Below are 26,273 nucleotides of genomic sequence, written 5' to 3'. Positions count from 1 at the left end.
TTCTTTCCACCAAAGAATTCAGCACGAGAATGGCTTCATTTTCAAGCATTTTTTTCTCTCCAAGCCTAAACCAAGCCTAAAAAGAAATCTAATAGCAGGCAGTAATAATTTATTAACTTGAAAGCAGTGAAAGTTTTGGATTTTTTCTGCCATCACACATAGAATTTTGTGTTATATTCCAAGAACACCAAGGAATTTAACATACTATTCTTTACTGACACTGGATGCTTTGTCCCTTGTCTTTCCACAAAAGCTTTTGCATAGTAAGATGGGCTTCAGGGCTTATAAAAAGCTGTGAGTCAAAGGTTGTTATCTTCCAAAGTAGATCTTGTAGAGAGGATGGCTTTTTGTTGTCTTGTGTTGTTTCTGTGTGACAAAGGACCATCAAAAAATCTAAAAGATGGATCCTATATAAAAAGAAGTATGGAACAAATGATTACTGTCTCAAATACATAAAGACCTAAAATATCAGTAAGAAAAGGACAAAGAACCTGGATATTTTGCTTTGAATATGCACAGCTCAGAGAACCCAACTGATCAATAAATGTGAAAGGATACTCTAACTCATCCATTATCAGGAAAATAGAAAGTAAAGCAGTACAATACTGTTTCACACAGACCGTAACAGCAGAAATTCTGAAGTGTAACAATACTGCATGTACGCCAGGATGTAGAGAAGCAGGAATTTGAGTAAAGTGCCAATGGCACTATAAGTTGGTGCTAAAATCTTGTAGCACAGTTGGCAATAAATTTGAAAATGTACATTGACCATGACTCAGCAATCTATTTCTAGGAATATATCCTAGAGAATCTGCATTTATCCACAGAGAGATGCATACAGCATTGGTTGTAATAGTAACAGCTTCTTGTAATAAACACTGAGAATAAGACAAATATCCATCAGGTAAGGGAGAAATAAATGGTATTATTAAATGATGGAATCTATGCCACAATTTAAGATATAGGTATACCTGGGAGATACTGCAAGACAACTGCTGTGAAGTAAACATCTCAATGAAGCAAACATCGCAATTTTTTGGTTTCCCAGTGCATACAAAAGTTACATTGACACTATACTGTAACTACTGAGTGTGCAATAGCATTATGTCTAAAAAAAAGTACATACCTTAATTAAAAAGTACTTTATCGCTAAAACATGCTAACCATCATGAGCTTTCAGTGAATTGTAATCACTGATCACAGATCATCCTAACAAATACAATAATGAAAAAGTATGAAATATTGAGAGAATTACCAAAATGTGACACAGAGACACAAAATGAGCAAATGCCTTTGGAAAAATGGCACTGATAAACTTGATCAATGCAGGATTAAAACAAACCTTCAGATTGTTGGAAATGCAGTATCTGTGAAGGCAATATGAGAGAAAGCCTGTAGTTAAGATATCTATATGTATTGATACAGGTGAAAGAATGACTGAAAAAGCAAATTACAGAGCATTATCTATGTTTATATTACTGTTTATATATATAGATTTAAAACTATACAAATCAATATTATATAGTATTAAATATATGTGTACAGCAAAAGTAAAAAATCATGGAATAAACTCTAAATTCCTGACTATTGTTGCTTCTAGGGAAGAAAAAAGAAAAAGAGGGAATGGGACTGTAAAGGTTCATAGGAGACTTCAACTTTGTAAGCACTGTTTTGATTTTTTGTTAGAAGATGAGGCAAATAAAACAAAATGTTAATGGATTTCACTTTTGAGTGGAGAGTACACTGGTTTTTTTCCTATCATACTTTGAATTTCTCTGTATTTCTTTTTAGTTTAAAGAAATGGCATATTTACAAGTAATAGCAGGGGATATCTGGAAAAAAAGTACAGGTTCTAATGGCAATTACTTTAGTCTGTGAGGATGCATCTGGTGGGTCTAGCCACTCTGCAGAGCTAGTTTCCTAAAATGTAATGGTGACACTTACCAAGTATTCTAAGAACTATTCATTGTAATGATCCAAAGATAACTACAAGAACTGAATATATTTGTCTCAGAAAACTGAATGAAGTTGGGGAAAGGCATATGTTAGAGAAATTAAGATGTGAAAATTGGTAAGTTTCCTACATATTTTCTTTGATAACAGTAATGGTTCCTACATTTACAATCTTAAGTAACTTACTGATGGATTCTAAGTTCCTGAAAATTCAAAGTGAACAACCTTCCCAAAAACTATTAAACATGTCAAATTACCTTGCTTTAAGCAACTTGTAAAGCAATTACTTTAAACTTGACTGAAATGTGCACAAATAAAAATAGTATATTCCTTTAGGATTGTCACAAACTCCCACATGTACAGGCAGATAACTTTAATGAGTAAAGTCACTGTAGGTAAAAATGAATAAATAAAACTATACAACCCATTTAATCTTTGATTTTACAATCTTGGTAGACATGGGAAGAGAGTAATGTTTCTCTAAGATCAGTAGTGCAAGTATCATAGTAAGTGGTGACTGACACTAGGTTTCAACACTGGAGTTGGGAGCAAGGGATGTGGGGTCGATGGTCCCTAAAATCTCCATGAGGAACACAGTTCCTGTCTTAAAAGACACACAGCTGCTAGTCAGGCTCAGCTAACAGTGTTGTGACATCAGCCAATTTTTCAATGTAAACTGAAATCCACTCACAGGAATATTATGCACCTACAAAAAGAATACAGAAGCTCTTAACATACGATATAGAGCAATCTCCACGGTTCATTGTTAAAAAAAGCAAGGTGCAAAACAGTGTCTGTAAGATAGTTTAATGTCTATCATGATGGAAAGGGGGAGCCATTTTTTCCCCTTATGTTTTCACAAAGAAAAAAAGATAATAAGCCCAAACTAATAAATATGGTTGCCTTAAGGGTGGGGTGAATGGAAGAATTGAATAGGGCAGTGAGAGGGAATAGGAATGAAAGCCAGACTTCTGTGACTCCACCTGGTTTTACAGTTTTAGAATTATGTAAATGTTTTATCTAAGAAAAACATAAAATTACATCAGAAAGAGAAGAAACAAAATCTCTAAAACAAATGAACTGAAATGAATTCTGAGCAGGGTGACATGGGGTGTGAGAGTCTCCGGTGCATTTGCCTGATGAAGCCCAGGTACCTGTGGGGAAGCTCACCACTTACACCACTGCACTTTGTGCAGTCAGCCCTCCCAGTCAAGGGAGGGGCCTGATGAAGAAACACCCTATGCAGTGAATGAGAAAGCACAAACCACGACAAAGCTAAACATGCTATGTCAGTTTAGTCCTTAGCCATAAGTAGTGGATTGTTGAAGGAAAAGCAATATCATGAAAGAGAAAACAAGATATACAATGTGATATGATAGAATAAAGACAATTCTCTAACGAGACCAATAGAAAAGTTTTAATTCGCAATCTTATAGAGGAGATTACAATTATTAAGTAAGCGCAAACTGATATGAAAGAAATTATAAAAAGTTGGATATTAAAAATGATGACCAAAACAAATAATCTGACCAATAGGGAAACAGAGAAAATTTAAAGAAGAAGCAACAATGGCTAATAAACCAGTGAAAAATAGTTTAATCTTACAGCTAATCAAGGAAATGTAAATTAAAACAATGTATTTTTTACCCCTCAGACTGGCAAAAGTAACATTACTATTTAAATAATTGTCTTAGTTCAGGCTGCAACAATTTACAACAGGCTGGGGGGCTTAAACACACTTAATTACTCACAGTTGTAGAAGCTGCAAGTCTGTGATCAGATTGGGGTCTTGGTTGGGGCCCTCCCCTCTTCCCACTTTAAGATTGGCCCTCTTACGTTCTGACATAGTGGAGAGCAGAGATAAATCAAGCTCTCTCCTGTCTCTTCTTATAGGGGCAACTAATCCCACTCATGAGGGTATCACCCTCATGACCGAAGTATCTCTCAACTGCCTCACTTCCTTATCACCACACTGGGGTTTAGGATTTCAACATATGAATTTAGGAGGCAGGACACAAACGTTTAGCCCTTGACAGTAATCTAATGCTGTATACACAAATCACTCTGAAAGGGTCTTTAAACAATCATGTATTATCTCCAGTTGTTTCTGTGCTTTAGGAATCAGTCCTCATTTGGTTGGCAGTTCCAAATTTGGGGAATCTCATTCTCATGAAGCTACAGTCATGGAAGCCTGGCTGGGCCCAGGGGATCCACTTGAATGGATGGAGACTTGGTGCTGGAGGTGGAGGGAGGCCTTGGTTCCTCAGCACAGACCCGCTTGAGTGGCCTTATGGCATGGCAACTGACTTCCTCCAGAATGAGCAGTCCAAGAGAGCAAGGACTTTCATGACCACACCTCAGAAATACAGTCACTTTCACCATGTTCTACTGGACGCACAGGACTGCTCTAATTTGTGTGGGACAACAGATTTGATATTCAGCAAGGATCCTTAGAGGCTGGCTACCACATTTGCAATATTTAGTTTTGGCAAAAATGGGAGGAAGTGGGTGCCCTTTTACACTATTGCTGGGTGTGTAATTTGGTTAACTTCATTTAGAAGATGATTTGACAGTGGACAGTAAGATTTAAAATGTACAAATCTTTGCATATATTCTGAGTGAAGGAAATATGTATAAGGATGTTCACTGCAGTAGTGTTTCCAATAACAAAAAAGGGAAAAACCTAAATATCTGCAAATAAAGGAATGGATCAATGTGCAGCAGTTAAGAAGAAATTGGCAGATCTATGACTGACCAGGGAAAGATTTCTAAGATACATTGTTAAGAAACAAGCAGAATGAAAATACTTTCATTTGTATAAAAAAGAAAATCAAATACACCAAAACTTACTTGTGTGTGTATACATATGTGAATATAAAAATCTCCAAGAAAGTTCTGGAAAAACACATGAAAAACTTTGGCACTTGTGAAAACGGTGTGATGTGGGGAGTGGAGGCAGCACTTCTACAATATTCTATCTTGTTTGAATTTTTAACAAAAATGGCTTTAATAATTTTAATATTTCAAATCAGAAAATACAGACTTTTGAGTGACAACCCTAAGTGCCTCTTACAGTAAAGAATATGGGCTTTAGTAGTTAGACTTTATTTTAGCTCTTCAGAGTCCCTTTCTGGCTTACTCATGGTTCTAGCTGCTGCTACAATTTTGCTCATCTCAGAGCAAATCTTTACCAAATTAGGAAAGACAGTGGGGCCTCACCTTCTGACTGTTTTCACATGTGGTGTAGTGAACAGCAAAAGGCTGTTATACACACGGCATTCAAATATTGCTCTAGCTTCTCAGCTTAATCATCTATTGTTGGTAAGATAACCTACCTATTAATGAACTGCCACTATGATCAAATGAGACACTGAAGTATTGGCACTTATTAGATATGAAGGTGGCCATTATTAGTTGAGATCCATTCTAAATTTCTTATCAGAGATGAAGCACTGTTTTGGTCAATATAGAGAAGTGACTGAATACATGCTCAGTGGAATATAACCAGACATGGCTTGTGTTATTTTATTCTTCTTCTTCCCCAAGAGCATGCAAGGAAGGAATACCACCACATGGATTGGAGCTATTAGCTTTTAAGAGTGTATTCATTCAGATTATAAAATCAAAATACAATTTATTTTGTTTTAGAGCAAAAAAATTTTTTTAAATTATTTCACAAAGCATCCATATCTAGAGTAATCTTCATATTATAGTAAATTTATTCTCCAGAAAAGCTTAACTAGTTAGAAAAAAATCATTGGTTCTAATATCAATTTTAATACCTCAACTTAACATTACCATCAAATTATCTATATTCACGAACACCTAGTAAAACAGCAACCCACACAACAGATCTGTAATTATGTAACCCTGCAACTTGGTAGAAAGACAGACTGAGATGTGTGTCTTGCCTACATTCCTAATCCACTGAATTGTTTGAACAGGTCATTTACCTTCTCTGGGTTTGCATTTCCTCGGTGAAAAATGAGGAGTCTGGGTTAAATTAGCTCTAACAACCCCTTCTATTCCACAAGTCCATGATAAAGTGTTCTCTAACCCGCCCTTAACCTGAAACACTTTTTTCCCTTGTAAATTGATGAAAACATGAGATGTAGCTTCTCATTCATATTAGGAATGTGACTTCTGTCAACGGACTTAACTTTAAAAAACACTGCAACAAACAGAACATTGTAAAATTCATCATGATGGGATCTGACCTGAAACCAAGGTATAAATCCTTTTCAAAGAATGAGCAACGGCATCAGAGGTCATCAATCAGCGTGTCTCAGAATGTGGTGCCGTTACTGCCTCAGTGCTTCTGCATGCTTTCTAGAAACCACGGGCCATGTGCTCTTAAATGAGATCCTAAATGCTTGCTACATGGAGAGATCCTAACATCAGTGCCAGCTTTTGAGGAGTGTGCTATCAGCCCTTTGCCTATGTCACTTTTGCCTTACCATTTACTGTCACTTAGCTTTACACATCATTGAGAATTGTTTTATCCCATACCTTCTGGACTATTTCCAAATTTTTCTGTATAATCAAATACCTATTAACGTGTGTTGGGTACCCTTGGGGTTGAAACTCTCATGGAACACATTTAAGGAAAGTGTACAACTACTTTTCAACAGTTCAACTCTGTAAAAACAGGTCATTTGAACTTTAATCACTTGTCTGCTTAAAGCCACAGAAGGAAGAGAATATGTTTTTCACAGATACAGTACATTAGTAGAGTTCCCACATTTTTATTACCATCTGTTTTTAAAAACTGCTTTTGATCTTTAGGTTTTGTCCTAAGGGTTAAGAGGGCCAGTTCACTTGATCATCAAAATGCTCACATGGTAATACCAGATACCTCAAGACAGTAATAGTCATCTAATTTTATGTAATTAGTCACTATGCTATGTGGCCAAATACAAATGCTATAATTAACTCAAGAGCCTGAGAATTCCAGAAAACTTTCTAATATTCAAGACATATTAATAACTTTAGAAGCACCAACAACTTTAGCAAGAAAGTGATCCTCAGCAAAGTTTGACTATAGTTAAAAAGCAAATCTAAGACCTTTGTTTCAGGATCTCAGTGCATATTTTGTAATGCCTATAAATGTTCCACCAAGTTACACAGAGTGAGAACCACTAAGAATGTACTTTTCTTCTATTAAGAGAACTCACTTGGTAGAACAAACAAAGGCACTTAGAGGACAGGGGTTGTCTTTTTCACCACTGCCTTTTACAGTGCTATCACAGTGCTTTTGTACACAAACACTCAATTAATTTCACTAAATTTAATTGGAGAAGTTATATGGAACACATACAAAAACTTGATAAAACATATAAATACTGTATAACTCAGTTACATACTTCCAAAGTTAAAAATAGATATTTTATACAATGAGGTAGATAAAAATACTCAAAAAGTAAAACATATCCTGAAGTGTCCATAAATTATGGATTTATAATGTATTTTTCAATTTATGCAATAGTGAATGTTCTCATAATTAATCTAGTCAAGCATTTTTCAATGTTTAACATACTTATTAGAGACTTTTATTTAGCCAAAGTAACCACTAAAAAGATAAGGCAAAATAATTAATTTTATTTCTTAAATGCCTATGTATTTACAATCATAAAAATTTTCATGCATTATAACTTAATCCTACATCTTCACATTTATTAAAAATTAAAAATTGTAAGAAATCTAATTCAATGACTTACAAAGAAATGAATGACTGATCAGAAAATGCCAGATTACTATCATAAGCTTAAGATTTTGTCATAATCATGAGCAACATTTTATCACGAATATCTTCATTTTACTTTTAAAACTATACTTACAGTTTTTAGATTAAAATCTCACACTGGGGCAATAAGACTACTCCAAATTATAGTCACATATGGAAGGGAGCTTTTAGCTCCAGGTTTCATTATGGTCCATAGTGTAAAGACATTATTTTCTTGAGGGTTACATGATGGATAGCCAGCACAAGAAATATGCTAGCAGGGGTAGAAAACTGTCAACTAAGCATGCACGGAACCAACAGACCACTTTAGAACATCGTAAGTCCTTGATTATTGTCAGCTTTTCTATAATGTTCAGGTTCTCAAAGGTCACTGAATTTTATAATTATCTCCAAACAATTTTCTTCATGGTCATTTAAGCTTTGCCTGAACAGCTGGGTATGTTGCCAAGCAACTGCACCATCTCCTCTGCTTAATTCTGCTTCCAAAATAACTTCAGTGGCACCAGAAAAATCATGATAGGAGCGAAGAGTTTTATCTGTTTAAGGAAAGGAAAAAGAAATGAACACTTTGCTTTTGGTGACTTAAGGAACCTAATGAAATACTTTTGGAATGCATTTTATATACCTACTTGTAGGTAAAAATCAACTTTTAAAAATAAACACAAATTACTCTTTATAAGAAATATGTCTTTTGAGATAAAGAAATGATTTTCTTTCATTTGTTTCATAATAAAAAATGTAGCCCTTCTACTATTAGAATGAGGTTATACAGGTTTGAATTTCAGTTTTTTTTTTTTACTCTATTAATATGAATCACTCCTGGGTATGAAAAACTCAGAACTACATCTCAAGTACAATTACTCTTCAGCGTGTTAAATACACACTTCATGATTAATCCTCCAGTCAAATGCTCACCGCCTGCCAGTTCTACTTGTGCTGTATCCGATCGCAATTTCCACTGTACTGTTCCAGTATGAAAGGTTTGACTACTTGCTTTAATGGAAATGCTATCTACTTTTAGGCCAACTGATCCACACTCAAACTTCCAGGAAATAGAAGCACAAGATGATCCTTCCTTTCGAGTTAAATACACCTGCAAAGTAGAAGGGAAAAAGGAAATTGTCAAAAATAATAGTGTAGAAAACAGTCAAAAGTTTTATTGTCACAGGGTACTATGTACAAGTGGTTACAGCTTTTCCTATAGCATCTTTTGCTCTAGAAGTATTATTATTAGAATCCAGGAGCCCCAGTAAGTACAGCCCTAAATGGTTGCATGCTAACCAGTTTGTAACTTACGTTCTCTTTTAAATTTAAATGAGCTTTATGAAGCATCCTGGTGATAATGAAGAATCCTTTTAAATGCAACTATTCCTTAATTTATCTTTTTTTCTAAGTCTGGATTTTCAGAAAAGCTTTCCTAGAGATGGGTCATATCCTCTAAATCAAGAAAATGTCAGTCGTTGCTAACTAATGTTAAAAAGGTACTATCCACGTTTGCCTCTCTCAACTCCCACTCCTTCCCCATTAGTGCCCCTTACCACTTTAAATGTATACTTTTTAAGGCATCCAAGGTTACTGGCTGCTTCCAGCTCATCTCCTCTCAGTTTCAGCTACACTCTTCAGGATGTTGACGTGAAAACTGACACACACAGCCTTGGTCTTTCACAGTTAACTCCATTCACCCAGACCCAAACCCCAAATCTACTCTTTATAATCATTTATCCCCAACGTCCATAGTTCCACAATAATCTGTACACTTCTTTGAAGTAAGTCTTGAAAAAAACCCTTCTCTCATTTATATTGCACTTACCACTATAGTCATGATTTCACACTCATTTTTTGCAACTGCCTAATTAATGTTTTTAAAACCCCACTTCCTTCACATCATTTGTCTGCTTTGTAATACACAGCAAGGACTTGGTCCTTGCACTAAATCCAAACTCTTAGCTTTCGTGGTTCTCCAGAATTTCATCCCACCTTGAACTGCCAACATTCCTTTATCCAAATGTAACTTACTTTATTGCAGGTGTGCTTGTATGATCTAACTTAACCAAACTCTCTGGGGGGCACAGGTTCTACTCCCATAGGAGGGTTTAATAAATAGTATTCATGTATTAAACATCTGCACACGCACACATCCTTTTAGAAACATCTACTTCTCAGGAGCAAATAATTGGAAATACTTAAAATAAATCTGTCATGGTAATGTCCTACTCCATATCTTTACTCATCAAGTAAAAAAATCAATCACTGCTAGCATTCTATTGATATTCTATTTTGCAACCTATAGATATTTTCCTTCCAGGTTAAATATGTCAGTTAATTTGTAAGTTTTTGGAATCAGTGAGCTGGAGATTATAAAACAACAAAACAACCATTCTCCAAGGAAACGATTTGAACTCTTTTATGCACATTTAATCTAATAAGTATAAGCAGCTACTGTTCTGGATGACAAACCTAGGTGTATAAAGGTGTGGACTGTTCTGCTCAAGTTCAGGGCAACCTCATTATAACATATTCTAATGATCACATTTTCCTACTGTGTGTTTGTATACGTATACCAGTTGGTAAGGAGAACCTGGGCTTAGGACTGCACTAATTCTCTCTGGGAGTCATTAGTTTCACCTATCCTCAACTACTGGCCATCTAGGGATTGCCCGTAACTTAATTATCCCTTCAAAGTTGTAGCTAGTAAGTGGGATGATGTGGAAAAGATGGGCCAAACAGTGGGGTTTCTAGAAAGTGTTTGGAAGGAATGAAGAGACTGGTGAAAAGTAATCTTAAGATGGAAAAATATACATTTAATATATGCTTCAGTATATACTTCAGTGTCTTGTGTATTTTCAGATGTCTCCCCCAAAAATGTGGGTATAAAATATGATAGGCTTAAGTCAGGTTTATTTCAAATTTCTAGCTTACCCCAAGACTTGTCTTAATTATACCACGTGGGTCTCGGACAGAACTTGGTCACAGAAGGTTTATAATAGCTGTTGAGTACATCTGAGAGAACTGTTTACTCTTAAGACTTACATTTTCAGTTCTAAAGGCATCCGTTTTTAAGACTCTTAAAAGTTAAAGGATAAGATGGAATTTGTCACTGAATTCTTAAATGTTTAAATAGATTGAAAATATTGTGAGAAAATAAAAGGTTTCTTAGACTACAGAAATATATGGAGATAAAACAGACCATATTTATATTGAAAATTCATGTCATTTTTTCCACACAATATACTCCATTCTTAGTGTTTTAACCAACTTATTTTAACTCAGCATTTTTAGAGGTGGTAGAAAGTTACCAAGAATCTTTACTTAGCTTGATAATTTGAAATGTACTAAAAACAAAAGGATTTATGTAAACCTTAATTGTGGTTCTACCTATGTATAATACCAACAGAACCTGTACTTAAAATTTATTTAGAAGAAAAAATTATTTGTTAAGCTCTGAAATATTCAATTGTTTGGTCTAGAGAGAAAAAAAGTCCTTTCGTAACTGTTGGTTGTTCCTAACATCTTAGACAAATTTTTGCCTGTTGGCTTTTTAAATTCATAGGTGTCATTTACTGTGTGCAGTTCTACATGCTAGGCTTAGCATTTTATGGGACTACTAAGAGGTGAGTGCTACTTCACTTTAGCAGTGACAGTAAACAGAAGTCATGGAGTTTTTCCTCCTACAGAGTGAAATCTGTATAGCATCCACCCCCTTCCACTAGTGAAAAACCCTTGCCTCTCTGTAGCATCTGTAAGGAGACGATGTGCAGGCACTTCCCAACCTATGGTTGGAAACCAGATCAGTTTCTCTATGCCTTAAGGATTATGTTGTACTGAACACAATGTACACAAATGAGACTTGTCCTTCGGGTTGTGGCTGTAACCATTATATTCAGGACAATACTTTCCATGTCAGCTTCCTTATGTATTTCACATTCAACAGAAGATGTGCACTCAAAGATTTTCTGATTATGACATGCCAGGGGGGCCTGCCTGCTGCTATGGTTTTCTGTAGGTCTGGTTTCTAACTGCACTGTGTGACGCTGCTCTTTAGTATGCTCTTAAAAGTATCCTGCTTAGGCTGCTAAGATAAAACTCTTAAGTTCACTGTACAGCAGGCAACTTAGCAGCCATTCCTACAAATACCCAGCAGAGCAGTTATATTTCAAGAGATTTTAATTTAATGTTAGTGAACTGTTATTGCTCATTATTTTTCATTATTCCATTTTATCACTGTAATCAAACACGAATCACTGTCAGTTTCCACTGTATTTACATCTCTCTATACTATGCATTTGTAGCCTCTGGATGATTAATGGGATCAATGCCTTCCCTTGCCTGGACTCTTGCATGGTTTCCTATTATTCACAAAGTATTCACAGTCCCTGGGACTTGACAACTCTTTAAGCTCATTTCCCACTATTCTCCCCTGTATTTCCTACTACTCACTCTTTCCTGAATATACCATGTTTCTTGCCTCAGAAAACCCTCCCCTTCCATATCCTGGCCCCACACTGAGAAACTTCCTCTGCCTCCCCTGCCAAAAGCCCACTCAGAACTTATTCTGCAAGGCTGTCTCTGACTAAAGAAGGGACAGTGGCTCTTCTCTCCCTTAATACCACATGCAGAACCATAGTCTCCTAGCCTTATTAATATCAACAACTGGCCCATGCCTTTCCCCTATGCTGGCCTATGCTCTCCTTGAGGCTTGACTCTTCGTTCACCATCACATCCTCACAGCCAAGTACAATATCTGACAACATGCATGTTTGCTGAATGACTAGATGAATCAATTCCTGACATAATACTATGCAACAGAAAGTGCTGAAATGACTCCAGGGACAAAGAGAATGATAAAACTGCTCAAAAATATCTAAGAACATCCATGAAGACAGTCTATGGTGTTTTACATAGCTCTAGGGGATGTGAAACATGCCACGGACACTCAATCATTCTAACATTCACCCATCTTCACTAAATACTTATTATGTACCTGGCATTATACTAGAGACATTAACACCGAGAGCAAAAAAGTGACCAGAAAAAGGCAAAGTTACCTAACAGGAAAGAGACAGATTTATTCTCATATCTATTTGCTGAATAAATGTCAGGAAGGAGAGGTACATGGTGCAGTGAGTTAATAAAGGGGGAAATGAATCCAGTTAGCTGGGACTGGAGGGAGTGAGGATTGCCAAGTTCTAAGGAGTTAATCTAACATAAAGATAAAGAGCTTCTGTGAAGAGTGTGGAAGGGCAGTACAGCTGCAAATGCAGAGAGCACCAGGGCAAGGGGAGGCCAGAGAGGAAGGCAGGGGCCAGACTCACAACACCTGAGCTATTTCTTACCCTAAGAGCACTCAGTAACGACAGGGGTTTGAAAACATTCTTCTGGGTACCGTATGGAGAACATCTTTGAAGGGGCCAGGGCAGATGCAGGGAGAAAACAGGATGCTATTAACACCACTTTTATCAAGGTGTTACCACTTGCCTCCTAAAAAGTATACTAATATTCATTTAGTTATTTATAATCCTTTCAAATCCAGACATTACTGAACAATGTTTATTTGCCAAGTAGGCAATTAGTAGGTCTCTCTGCTCCCAGGAGGCTACCTTTTTCGGAGGGTAAGAATCTGTTCTAAGTATCTGAGAGCAGGCTGCATGTGATCTGTCATAATTCCAGTTGGAAATTACTGAGGGAAAGTGTGGTGGGAAACAGGCTTCTTCTGTTTAGTGGAGCTACAGAATCCCTAACTGAAGACATGCTAGTACAGAACTAAAAATACTGATTTAGGTGGAATATTCAAGTTTTAACAGCAATATATTACTTCTGACTTACAAGTCTCTATGAATGTAGTTAAGATTCTAGTATTTTTCTTCATTTGGTACTAAATACTGAAACGGATTCATCAACTTTTAAACATGGTGCCTTTCATTAAAGTATATTAAAGAATAATGGAAGCACAGAGAGCCTCTAACAAAAGGAAGCCCAGGAAGACAACACCAAGGCATATAATAATTAAAATGGCAAAGATTAAGGATGAGGAGGAAGTACTGAAAGCAGCCAGAGAGAGAAAAAGATTTCATATAAGGGAAATCCCATCAGGCTATCAGCAGAAACTCTTCAGGCCAGAAGCGAGTGGCATGAAATATTTAATGTACTGAAACAGAAGGATCTTCAAGAATCCTCTACTCAGCAAGATCATTAAAATTTGAAGAAGGGATTAAACAATTTCCAGATAAATGAAGGATCAAAGAATTTATAACAACTAAATCAGCATTACAGGATATGTTAAAAGGACTGTGGTAGATGGACATGTTCCTAAAGCTAAATAGCTTTCACCAGTGAAATTAAACCCACAGTAAAGGGAGTAAACCAATTAATTACAAGCAAGTACAAAATTAAAACAAAAGTAGCAAAACCAGCTATACACAAAATCAATCAAGGATACACAAAGAGCGCAGATTATGACATCTAATACATAAAGTGTGGAGAAGGAAGAGGAAGAAAAAAGTACTTTTATATTGTGTTTGAAACAGAGCAATCAGCAACTTAATACAGATTGTTATATAGTCAGGAAACTACCCTTGACCTTTGTTAACCATAAACCAAAAGCCTATAATAGAGACACAAAAAATGAAAAAAGAGAATTCCAATAATAACACTAAAGAAAACCATCAAATAACAAGAGAATAGTATAAGAGAGGAAGAAAGGAATAGAGAGGAGCTATAAAAACAAAATAATCAATAAAATGAAAATAAGTTCATACCTATTAATAATTACCTTAAATGTAAATAGACTGAATACACCAATCAAAAACACAGAGTGGCAGAATGGATAAAGAAACAAGACCCATCCTACAGGAGACTCATTTCAGACCCAAAGACATACACAGACTGAAAGTGAAGGGATGGAAGAAGATATTACATGCAAACAACATGGAGAAAAAAGCAGGAGTAGCAGTACTTATATCAGACAAAACAGATATGTAAACAAAGAAAGCAACAAGAAGGACATTACATAATGATAAAGGGATCAGTCCCAAGAGGATATAACCATTATAAATATCTATCCACCCAACATAGGAGCACCTGAATATGTAAAACAAATACTAACAGAATTAAAAGGGGAAAGTAGATTACAACACATTTATTTTAAGAGACTTTTAACACACCACTCACATCAATAGACAGATCAACCAGACAGAAAACAAATAGAGAAACAGAGGCACTGAACAATACATTAGATCAGATAGACTTAACAGATATATACAGAACATTCCACCCAAAAGCAGCAGGATATGCATTTTTCTCAAGTGTACATGGAACATTCTCCAGAACAGATCACATACAAGGTCACAGAAACAGCCACAATAAAGTAAAAAAGACTGAAATTGTATCAAGCAGCCCCTCAGATCACGATGGTATGAAACTAGAAATAAATTACACAAAGAAAACAAAAAAGCCTAAAAACACCTGGAGGCTAAACAACATGCTTCTAAACAATCAGTGCATCAGTGACCAAATTAAAACAGAAATCAAGCAATACATGGAGACAAATGAAAACAACAACTTGACAGCCAAAAACCTGTGGGATGCAGCTAAGGTGGTTCTAAAAGGAAAGTACATAGAAATACAGGCTTACCTCATAAAACAAGAACAATCCTAAACAGTCTAAACTCACAATTGAAGAAACTAAAAAAAGAACAACAACAAAAAAACCCAAAGCTAGTGGAAGGAGGGACATAATAAAGATCAGAGAAGAAATAAATAATATAGAGAAGGATAAAATAACAGAAAAAACTAACAAAACTAAGAGCTGGTTTGAGAAAATAAAAGATAAACACCTAGCCAGGCTTATCAAGAAAAAAAGAGAGAGTATACAAATAAACAAAATCAGAAAACAATGGATACAACAGAAATACACAAAAAATTATTAGGTAATACTATGAAAAATTATATACCAATAAACTGGACAACCAAGGAGAAAGGGACAAATTCCTAGAAAAGTACAACCTCCCAAAATTGACCAAGAAACAGAAAATCTGACCAGACCAATTACCAACAATGAAATTGAATTGGTAATCAGAAAATTCCCAACAAACAAAATTCCAGGACCAGACTGCTTTACAGCTGAATTCTACGAAACACTTAAAGAAGAGCTAATACACATCCTTCTTAAAGTAGTCCAAAAACAAGAAGAGGAGGGAATACTTCCAAAACTCACTCCATGAGGCCAGCATCACTCTAATATCAAGACGAGACAAAGACACTACAAAAAAAGAAAATTACAGATCTCTTAGGTCTTGCAGCAGCTGGGACAATGACCAGGCCATGGATCTTTCTTCATCCCATAGATGCAAAAATCCTCAAAAAAACATTAGCAAACCGAATCCAAAAATACATCATGACCATCCATCACAACCAAATGGGATCTATTCCAGGGATGCAAAGACGGTATAATATTCATAAATCAATCAATATCATACACATAAACATAAAGGATAAAAACCAAATGATGATCTCAATAGACGCTGAAAAAGCATTTGACAAAATTCAACATCCATTCATGATAAAAACTTTCAACAGAACAGGTAAAGAGGGTATGTACCTCAACATTAATAAAGGCCATATATGACAAGCCCACAGCTAACATCATACTTAATGGTGAAAAGTTGAAAGTTCTTCAAGATCACGAACAAAAGAATGTCTACTCTTACCACTTTTATTCAACCTAGTACCACAGAGCCTCACCAGGGCAATCAGACAACACAAAGAAATAAAAGGCATTCAAACTGGTAAGGAAGATGTGAACCTGTCACCATTTGCAGATGACATATTATACATAGAAAACCCTGAAGACTCTACCACAAATTATCAGAATAACTGGATTCAGCCAAGTTGCAGGATACAAAATCAATACACAGAAATCTGTTGTGTTCTTGTATACTAACAATGAACTAGCAGACAGAGAAATTAGAAAACAATTAATTCCATTTACAACTGCTTCATAAAGAATAAAATACCTATTTAAAGAATAAACCTAACCAAGGAAGTGAAAGACCTATACTCTGAAAATTAAAAGACATGCATGAGAGAAATTAAAGAAAACAAAATAAGTGGAAATCTATCCCATGCTCATGGATAGGAAGAATATTGTCAAAACGACCATCCTGCTGAAAGCATTATGCAATCCCTATCAAAATATCAATAGTAGCAGTTTTCTATGAATCAGAACAAGTAGTTATAAATTTCATATGGAACCACAAAAGACACTGAAGAGTCAAAGTATTCCTGAGAAAAAAGAACAAAGCTGGGGGGATTACACACCCTGACTCCAAGGTATAATACAAAGTCACAGTAATCAAAAAAATATGGTACTAGCACAAGAACAGATCCATAGATCAATGGAATGGAATAGAGAGCCCAGATATAAACCCATGCATGTATGGTCAATTAATATACGATAAAGGAACCATGAATATACAATGGGGAAAAGACAGCCTCTTCAATAACTGGTGTTGGGAAAACTGGACAGCTACATGCAAGAGAATGAAACTGGTTCACTGCCTAACTCCATACACAAAAGTAAAGTTGAAATGGATCAAAGACCTCAATGTAAGTCATGAAACCATAAAACTCTTAGAAGAAAACATAGACAAAAATCTCCTGAACATAATAAACATGAGCAATTTTTTTCTGGACACATCTTTTCAGACAAGGAAACAAACTTAAAAATGAACAAATGGCACTACATCAAACTAAAAAGCTTCTGTACAGCAAAGGATACCATCAGCAGAAAAAGGCAACCTACAGTATGGGAGAATATATTTGTAAATGACTTTCCCAATAAGGGGTTAACATACATACATAATATATAAAGAACTCATATGCCCCAACACCAAAAACACAAATAACTTGCTTTAAAAATGGGCAGAGGACTTGAACAGAGACTTCCCTCAAATAAGAAATACAGATGGCCAACAGGCACATGAAAAGATGCTCTATGTTGCTTACCATCAGGGAAATGCAAATCAAAACCACAACTGGGTATCATCTTACAACAGTGAGAATGGCCACTATCCAAAAGTGAAGAAATAACAAGTGCTGGTGAGGATGTTGAGAAAGGGGAACCCTCCTACACTGTTGGTGGGAATGTAACTGGTACAGTCACTGTGAAAGGCAGTATGGAGGTTCCTCAAAAAACTAAAAATAGAAGTACTATTTTAACCATTAATTCCACTTCTAGGAATTTACCCAAAGAAAACAAAATCCCTGATATGAAAAGATATATGCATCCCTATGTTTACTGCTGCATTATTTACAACAGATAAGAGATGGAAGCATCCTAAATGTTTATCAACAGATGGATAAAGAAGATGTGGTACATATACACAATGGAATATTATTCAGCCATAAAAACAAAAGAAATCCTGCTATTTGCAACAACATGGATGGCTCTAGCAGGTATTACACTCAGTGAAATAAGCCAGGCAGAAAAAGACAAATATCACATGATTTCATTGTTTGTGGAACATAAATACAAAGCAAAACAGAATGAACAAAACAGTAGTCTCATAAGCACTGAGAAGGGACTGGTGGTTACCATGGGGGAGAGGTTGGGGTAGGTGTGTGGAGAGGCTGAGGGGGATTAAAGGGCACAAAAACTCAATCATAATGTAGGTTGGTCATGGGTATAGTATACAGCATGGACAATACAGCGAATGATTCTATAACATCTTCCTATATTGAAAGATAATAGCTGTACTGAGGATTGATAATGTGGGTAACTGTTGAACAACTGTGTTGTATACCTGAAACTAATGCAAGATTTTTGTATCAGTAAAAAAAAAAAAAAAAAAGAACATCTTGTTACTATACTAAATAATAAGAAAAAGGAGGTGTAAATGACTTATCAGAGAATCCATTGTTTTGAAATAAATGTTTATTTTGCCAAAAAAAAGTGTATTAGAGCATAAACTTTACTTGAGTAGGGGCCTCACATCTTATTTACATTATTTAAATCTCTGCCATACATACACCCTCTCTGGCCACTGTGTTCTATTTGGAGATCTCACAACATGCCATGCTTTTTCCCTGCTTCTCCCTTCTCACGAACACCTACTCATTCCTCCAAAGTCCAGCTCAGATGTTGCCTGCTTGCTCTGCGGAGCTCTGCCCAGCGCCCACAGCCAGAGCTAACTGCTCTCTCCTCAGCGTTTCCATAGCAATGTGCTGATAACCTTATTATAGCACTCTGCATTGTGGTGAAGATGGCTGTTTTTGCTTTGGTCCCCCTGTTAAGACGGGATGGTTTCTGCCCTTTTTATCCATGTAGCCTGGCACAACAGGCATTCAGTAAATGTTTGCTGATGAACAAATGAATGAGTAAGACAATGAAGAAATACAGAGCACATCATTATTTCCCCACTCATGCTGCTGGTTAAGAAGAAAGGCATGCTTTTCATTCAGTGAAGCAAGTATAGCCTAGTCCTTGGATAAAGAACATGTCTATCCGGTTCAGAGGAGTTTTTAGGCTAAGAATAGGCATCCAGAAGAACTTTATCTTCTTTCATCAACTGATCGATTAGATACACACATCTCCAAATTTTCAATTTCACCTTGTTTTATTTTTATGCCCTTTAAAGAAAATTCCTAAGTTTACAATTTTAATAATGCTGTTATTTTTGATTTAATACAAAAGATCACCAAGATAAATTTCAGATTAGACAAAAAAAGAAAGCAATCAGGGACCTTCTCTCTGAAAGTCTTCTGGACTAATTAATGCCTAGCACAGTGATAAGTATACAGTAGATGCTCATAAACACTAGCAGCTGTTACTCTGTTACTTTTTTAATCCAGCCAATATGTCTTACAAGTGAACAACTTTCCTTCCTACTCAAAACATCGTGGCAAGTCAGCTTTAAAAGCTCCCTTTTGAGTTCATTAACTTCTATGAAAATCTATCAATAATATGGTTAGATCTACTGAGGTCATGTGAATAGCTTTGCATTTATTTCTGGTGCATGTCTAAGGGGTAGAGCAGCTGAAAAGCAAAGCTTCTCATTCATTACAGGTAACACGGGACAACAATGCACAAGTTGGTGTAAGTGAACTCCCACAGTCCTAGCAGCCATTTCCTCATTTCTTAGGACAGGGAGAAATAACCAGTATTGCTGCTCAGGGAGAAATAACCAGTATTGCTGCTCGATTATCCACATTCTTATGAAATGAAAGCATGTTAAATGGTTAGCCTCTATGGACTTTGGAATAAATATTAACAGTCCCTGACAGCCTGCATTTATTAGGCAATTAATACATATCTGTGAAGGAATTGAAAACAATATACTCTATATATATATTCATGTAAAAACTAGCCACATGGGTTGGCCTTAAGCTTATTTTTCCCCACAAAATAATTAAATTCAGCCTCTTTAATGAAAACACACAAATTTCTTATGGACATTTGATTAAACAATGGGAGCAGTATTTTCTTTTACAGATTTAAGGATTACTAAAAGTAACTTGATATATCGGTTTCCACATTATGCACAACTGTAAAATGAAGCCAGCCTGTATTTTTTTAAACAATGACAAAGACTGTAAACAGTTTCATGCATTAAGTTACCATGTTCCAGTCTGTTTCAACTTTTCTGAATATGGATTCCATTTTCCACACACCATTCTCCCATCCAGAAATGGTTTGACTATTATTTGAAACTCGGACATAACGATCTTTCACAATATCATAACAAAGGTGGAGCTCTTTAGAAATCTTCTCATTTTCAGAGGGGATGAACAAGGTTTCTTTCCTCTTAAAAAGAAAGCAGAATTAGTTTTTCAACATAATGGAAGATATATACTGATATTAGATGGAATTGCTATGTATAGTGGTAAGAGATTCCTTCAACTTGGAAAAGAAGTATTAGTGATTAAAAAAATTAAGAAAATATTTTATAGGTTAAATATGAGCAGTATGATGCTAATATAGCATCAACAACTACTGGCCAGAAAACAAAGACAAACTACAGCTCTGACCTGTATTTTTGTGACTTGTGTTCAACCTGAATTCACTTATTTTTCATCATTTCTACCACTACCACCACCTCCTAACTGGACTACTACAACTGTTTCCCAAAGTTGCCTCCCAGTTTTCATCTCTTACCTCTCTTTATCCATGCTCCACATAGTAATAAAAATGATTTAAAAAAATGTAAATTGGGATATGTCACTTTCTTACATAACTCACTCCACTCACTTCCCACTGTATTTAATAATCACCAAGGCTAACAGGACCCTGTATGATCTGTTCCCTGCCACTTCTCCAACCAGATCTCATGTCACTCTTCCTTTAGTTCCTCAAGGTCGCAGAGCTTGTTCCTGCCTGAGGACCTTTATACATGCTGTTCCTGCTGCCTGGAAAGCTGTTTTCTTCTACTCTCTATATATTTGCTTCTTTTTCATCCTTCAGGCCTCAGCCTAAAGCCATTTCATCAGACTGTCCTTTCCTGGTACCCTAAGGTAGGAGAGTGCCTGGGAGGTATAGCTTGAAACTACCTCCAGCATGTGTGAAATTATTACAAGAGCTCATATTTTACCTTAAAATTCCAGGCAAATTTTTCATTCTAGCTCAAAATAAATCTCTATTTGTTTTAATGTAAAATAGCCCCCAGAAATCTTGGAATCACTGAGTGAGACAGTTTGAGAAATGTGGCATACTTATCCTGTGCCTTTATGTCTCACCGACACAATGGTCCCTCTCTCGGACATCAGCAGACTACCTCTTGGATCAGGTAATTCTGAGTTGTGGGGCTGCCCTATGCACTGCAGGTGGTTCAGCAGTGTCCCCGTTGATGCCAATGGCATCCCTCCTCCTAGTTGTGGCCAAAATGTCTCCAGACATTGCCAAATGTCCTCTGGAAGGCAAAGTCACCCACTGCTTAGAACCAATGCTCTAGTCTATGTCAATATCTTGCTTACAGTATTGACTAATCAATTAGGATAGTGGGCAACACTTTCTTAAACGCTGGGTACTAGACATTAAACAATATAAAAACTTCAAATGTACAAGAATCAATAATAATAAAACATCTTAGAAAAATATTCCTGTGTGTATATACATATCTGTCAGAATTATAAAATAGTAATATTAATTGTATGAACAAGAAGATTATTCCCTAATAGAATCTGTGAATATTACTGCCAAAGAGGTTTAAAAAAAGGAGTTATTTTTAGAAACTGGTTTGTAATGATGAATTAGTATATACTATACTTCAAAAAAGCATGTAACAATACTTGTCAATTCTTCTCATCTTTATCAAAGATACTTCAGAGCGCTGACATAAACCAAATAGAAATAAAATTGTAAAGTTTTAATTAATTGCCAAAGAGAAAATAAAAATATATATGCTACTGAGCATGCCATGTATGTAACTAAACAAACCATCTGGAGTAAGAATAGTATTAATATTTCATAAAATCTTTTAAATCTAAGATTAAGATACAACTTTTCTTTCTGGAAATAAAATCACCAACATTTTCTTCTTTTTCCACCTGATTTCAAGGTTTAGTTACAACTTTTTTACAACTGACACTTTTCAATTTGCTTTTAAAACAAACATTTGATTCTAAGGAGGAAAATGACTTTTTAAATGCATGGCCCTAATATGGTCTCCAGAAATTGAGTAATTAAAAAATTTTTCAAAAAGGGAAAACAATCTGGGCGTATGACCCAATTCATATTTTTAAAGTTTAATCAACTTAGATGACATACAAGAGGAAGCACACCCATCCATAAAAAGAAAAAGAGATGAAGACCTAAAGAATATTGATGTTTTAAATTGAGCACAGCTGTGAATTCAATTAGCTCTTTTAAGTTGGCTTCATTTTGATTTATACTTGTGACTTGCACAGCATCAGCAGTGCTTTGAATTATTTGTTAGATTTAGATCTTGTAATTCTGTGGCTGAAACAACACTTCCAACTGACTCCTGAAGATGATGAGATGAATTAAAAAGCAAACACAAAGTTTACTGGGGCTAATTCAACCCTTTTGGACATACTTTCTTATTGGAGAAATGAGTTGTAACAATGGCAAAATTTTAAAAAGCAGATATATAAAGCTTTAATTTGTTGGGAACTGTTTGACATTGATACTATGATGGGTTGTTTTCCTTTTAAGCATTTTTCATTACACATCTTCTTAAACATTTATATGAAATACTTTCTAGAGAGTCAACTTTGAGCTTCCTAAGGGCAGGGGACAGTCTGATGTCCTTTCATAATGTCCATTACAGAGTACATTGCTTTTCACCTAGCTCCTAACCATAGATGTCATATATCCACTGCTCATTATTTAATGTTGGAGATTAACCAAGAGATAATATCTGAAAATAAGTTGACGACATAATAGTAATTGTACCAGCAATAACATTTTCTAGCCAATACCAGTGTATGCAAGTATATAACAAGAAACATACTTTCATTAGCTGAATTATCCAGATTCTATTATTTTTCCCATTGTACTTCATAAAATTTTTATATGGAACAAAGAAAAGGTAAAACAGAGCTGTTTTAAATGCATTAAAATTTTATTTCAAAAGACTTGACCAGGAACTTCCCAAAAGAGAATATCCCAAAACTTAAAGAACAGGTATTCAACTTCATTAGTCATTACTAAAGTACAAATTAAAATCATAATATACTATATATACTGTATACCACCACAACTGGTGAAGTGAAACAGACAGGCAAAGCTGCGGGAAGTCTCACAAAGTGCTGGGGAGTGTGAACTGGCACAACCACTCTGGAAAACCGCCTGGCAGTATCTACTAGAGTTGAACATACCCATCTTCTATTACCTAACAGTTCCATTCCTAGGTATACACCCAACTGAAATGCATAAACACATTCATTGAAAACATGCGCTTGAATGTTCAGAGCAGCATAATCTTTAACAGCCGAAACACAGAAACACCCAAATACCCATCAACAGTGGCATATGGGTAAGTTATATTTTATTCATACAATGGACTACTATACAGCAATGAGAACAAACATATCATAAACATGCAGCAATGCTAAGAAGAAACCATTGACAAGAGTACATGCTACCTGATTCCACTTACATAAAGCACAATAATAAAATAATAAGGAGAAATGGTCACTCTCAGGGGTGGAAGGCAATGGCTGGAAGGGAACTCATGGTTGTTTCTGGGATTTTGACAGTCTATTTCTTATTCTGGTTGGTCACATGGGCACTCATTGGTGAAAATTTGTACAGCTAGTTTGTGAAGCTGTACACTTACAACTTATTTTTCTGTATATACTTCAGTAAAAGTTATACTGGACTAAAATTTTACGTGAGGTAAAAAAGAAAAATCTCATTTAAAAAATGCTTTGCTAACTTTTGTATATTATTGTACTATGTCTATCAATTATTTATTCTTTTTAAATGTTTATATTTTTAATAATTACTTTGAAAAGTTAACAGAAAGGTCATGGCCAATGCGTTTTTATCTAAGTAAAGAGCAAAGTATAGGAGGCAGGGAAGTGAGATTACCATGCTATAATGAATGAATTACCTCTAGACCCATTTCACCTCGGGCTACTTTCCAAGCCACTGACCCAGATATTCTTCCACCAAGTTCTCCAGGTTTAGGGGTTTTGGGAGATATAAATTCAACAAGCTCCACAATTATCCTCTGGAGAAGTTCTTTTCTTCTGTTTTCTGACATAGATATTTGCCTCTGTAATTCATGTTTAAAAAAAGTCATTAAATTAGGGGAATGTAGAGCTTCAGAGAGTCAGAATCACTAATCATAGATCTCTACAACAAATATAATAACAAAAAAGCTTGAAATATTGCAAGAAATGCCAAAATGTGACAGGGACATGAAGGGAACAAGCTGTCAGAAAAATGGCTCTGACACACTTGCTTAAAGCAGGGTTGCCACAAACCTTTGATTTGTGAAAAACACAATACTATGACGTGCAATAAAGCAAAGCGTGGTATGCCTGCATGATTATTTGGAAAATGAAAAGGACACTGAGGAAAACTTAAAAATAATTTTAACACCCATATCCAACTCTCCATGACTTTTATTATCCTAGATTTAAGAGGTAGAAATTGACTAGCTTGTGTCAGACCAACAGCTGTGCTGAGAAAAGCTAGAAAAGCTGGGCAAAACAAAAAGATACACACATACAAACACCTGCTTAAATGCAACAGCAAGCTACTGAGGGACCCAGAACAGAGGAAGCTTGGACCCTGAGGGAAGAAATGAATTGAGCCTAACCAAATGCACTGTACCTCTTTTCCCTTCAGGCATTTGCCATTTAAGTGGCATGAGGAAGAGAGGCTTGGAGGCCGAGTAACAAAAAAGATGGCTAAGGTGCTGAAACACAAAGCAGAATTTTTATAGAATTACAGTTCTGGGAAGTAAATAAATTGGAGTTTAGAGCCCTCCAATGTGAATGGCTCAAGAAAATAACTCCAGATTTTTAGCTTAGGAGCTCTGACGGCTACACGTGAGAGGTGATGGGCTATCACTGAGTGGATTAAGGTGATTCACCCTATTTTAATTGCCTGAGAGTAGCAAAATTATTATTTTTTTTAAATCATGAAAAAAACCCATAAATTTATACAGTAAAAAATTTCAATAGTACCAGAGGGGTAGAAAATAAAAACTGAACCTTTTCTGTTAGACTCCCAGCTTTTCTTCTGAAGAGTAGTCATTGTTAACGATTTTCTGTGCCTTGTTTCAGAAATGGCCATACTTGGATATGTGTGTGTGTAATTATATACAATACAAGGTTATTTCAATAAGACAACATACTTTTTAGTCAAGTATTACATATATTGAAACTCTGTTTCAGTTAACTTTAAGAGAACTAACAATTTAATGCAAAGAACCGCAGTATTTAAAATGAGTCATCAAACATTTTATAAACAAAAAGACATTTAACATATTAAAATATTTTTGCTTACAAAATAATGCTACTTATTACTTTAAGAATTTCAATGGGTTAAAAATTGGCCACTCCTGATTTTTAAAAAATTTCAAATGTCTTCTCAAATATGACAAATGCCATCGCATACCTGTTTATTAAGTCCATTAATAGTTTCTCGAAGTAATTCTTCTTTAATCTCAGTTCTTCTGGAGATTACCTCTTCATGTTTACAAGAATATCGCCAAGTGACATCAACCACCTCAAATTACAGAATACAAATATTTAACAAGATTACAACCACCAACTCTAATTTGCTAACTACCTAACATCTAGTAGAATTTTTAAAATGCTATCCTTCTTTTAAAATTTAAAAACTTATAGAATAAAAAACTATAGAAAAGGAGAATACATCTATTCATTTTCTACAAGGCCACTTTCAATAAAGACTGACAGAATGAAATCTTCAGAACATTTATTTAGCTTCTTAAAACTTATCTATAAAGCTGATTTCACAAAATTCTACAAATAAAACCTTTCTCCATTTTTACTGAATTAAATTTATATTGTACAATTGATTTTTGACAAAGGTACAAAGACAATTTGATGGAAGATAATGTTTTCAACAAATGATGCTAGAGCA

The 26,273-nt window shown here is 35.4% G+C and overlaps 1 protein-coding gene and 1 long non-coding RNA gene across 3 annotated transcripts in view; one reads left to right on the top strand and one right to left on the bottom strand.

The window, feature by feature from the left end:
• Positions 1–7,531: 7,531 nt before the first annotated feature.
• Positions 7,532–26,273, bottom strand: part of NGLY1 (N-glycanase 1) — a 51,892-nt gene continuing 33,150 nt past the window's right edge. Inside the window, exons 8-12 of one of the 2 annotated variants that reach the window (XM_036886121.2) lie at positions 25,782–25,892; positions 24,265–24,429; positions 20,310–20,495; positions 8,612–8,789; positions 7,532–8,232 (exon numbers count right to left, since the gene is read on the bottom strand). In XM_036886121.2, coding sequence (XP_036742016.2) covers positions 8,057–8,232; positions 8,612–8,789; positions 20,310–20,495; positions 24,265–24,429; positions 25,782–25,892 — 816 coding nt within the window. In that variant the 3' untranslated portion in view covers positions 7,532–8,056. The remainder of the gene's footprint in view (positions 8,233–8,611; positions 8,790–20,309; positions 20,496–24,264; positions 24,430–25,781; positions 25,893–26,273) is intronic. The other variant, XM_036886122.2, reaches the window with a different exon arrangement.
• On the top strand, positions 8,796–9,575 carry LOC130680529 (uncharacterized). Its single transcript, XR_008993551.1, has 2 exons — positions 8,796–9,155; positions 9,365–9,575. It is a non-coding gene; the product is annotated as an uncharacterized LOC130680529 (long non-coding RNA).

This window comes from Manis pentadactyla, chromosome 14 (genome assembly GCF_030020395.1).
Source record: "Manis pentadactyla isolate mManPen7 chromosome 14, mManPen7.hap1, whole genome shotgun sequence".
Taxonomy (NCBI): Eukaryota; Metazoa; Chordata; class Mammalia; order Pholidota; family Manidae; genus Manis; species Manis pentadactyla.
This window is presented reverse-complemented; position numbering and strand designations above follow the sequence as displayed.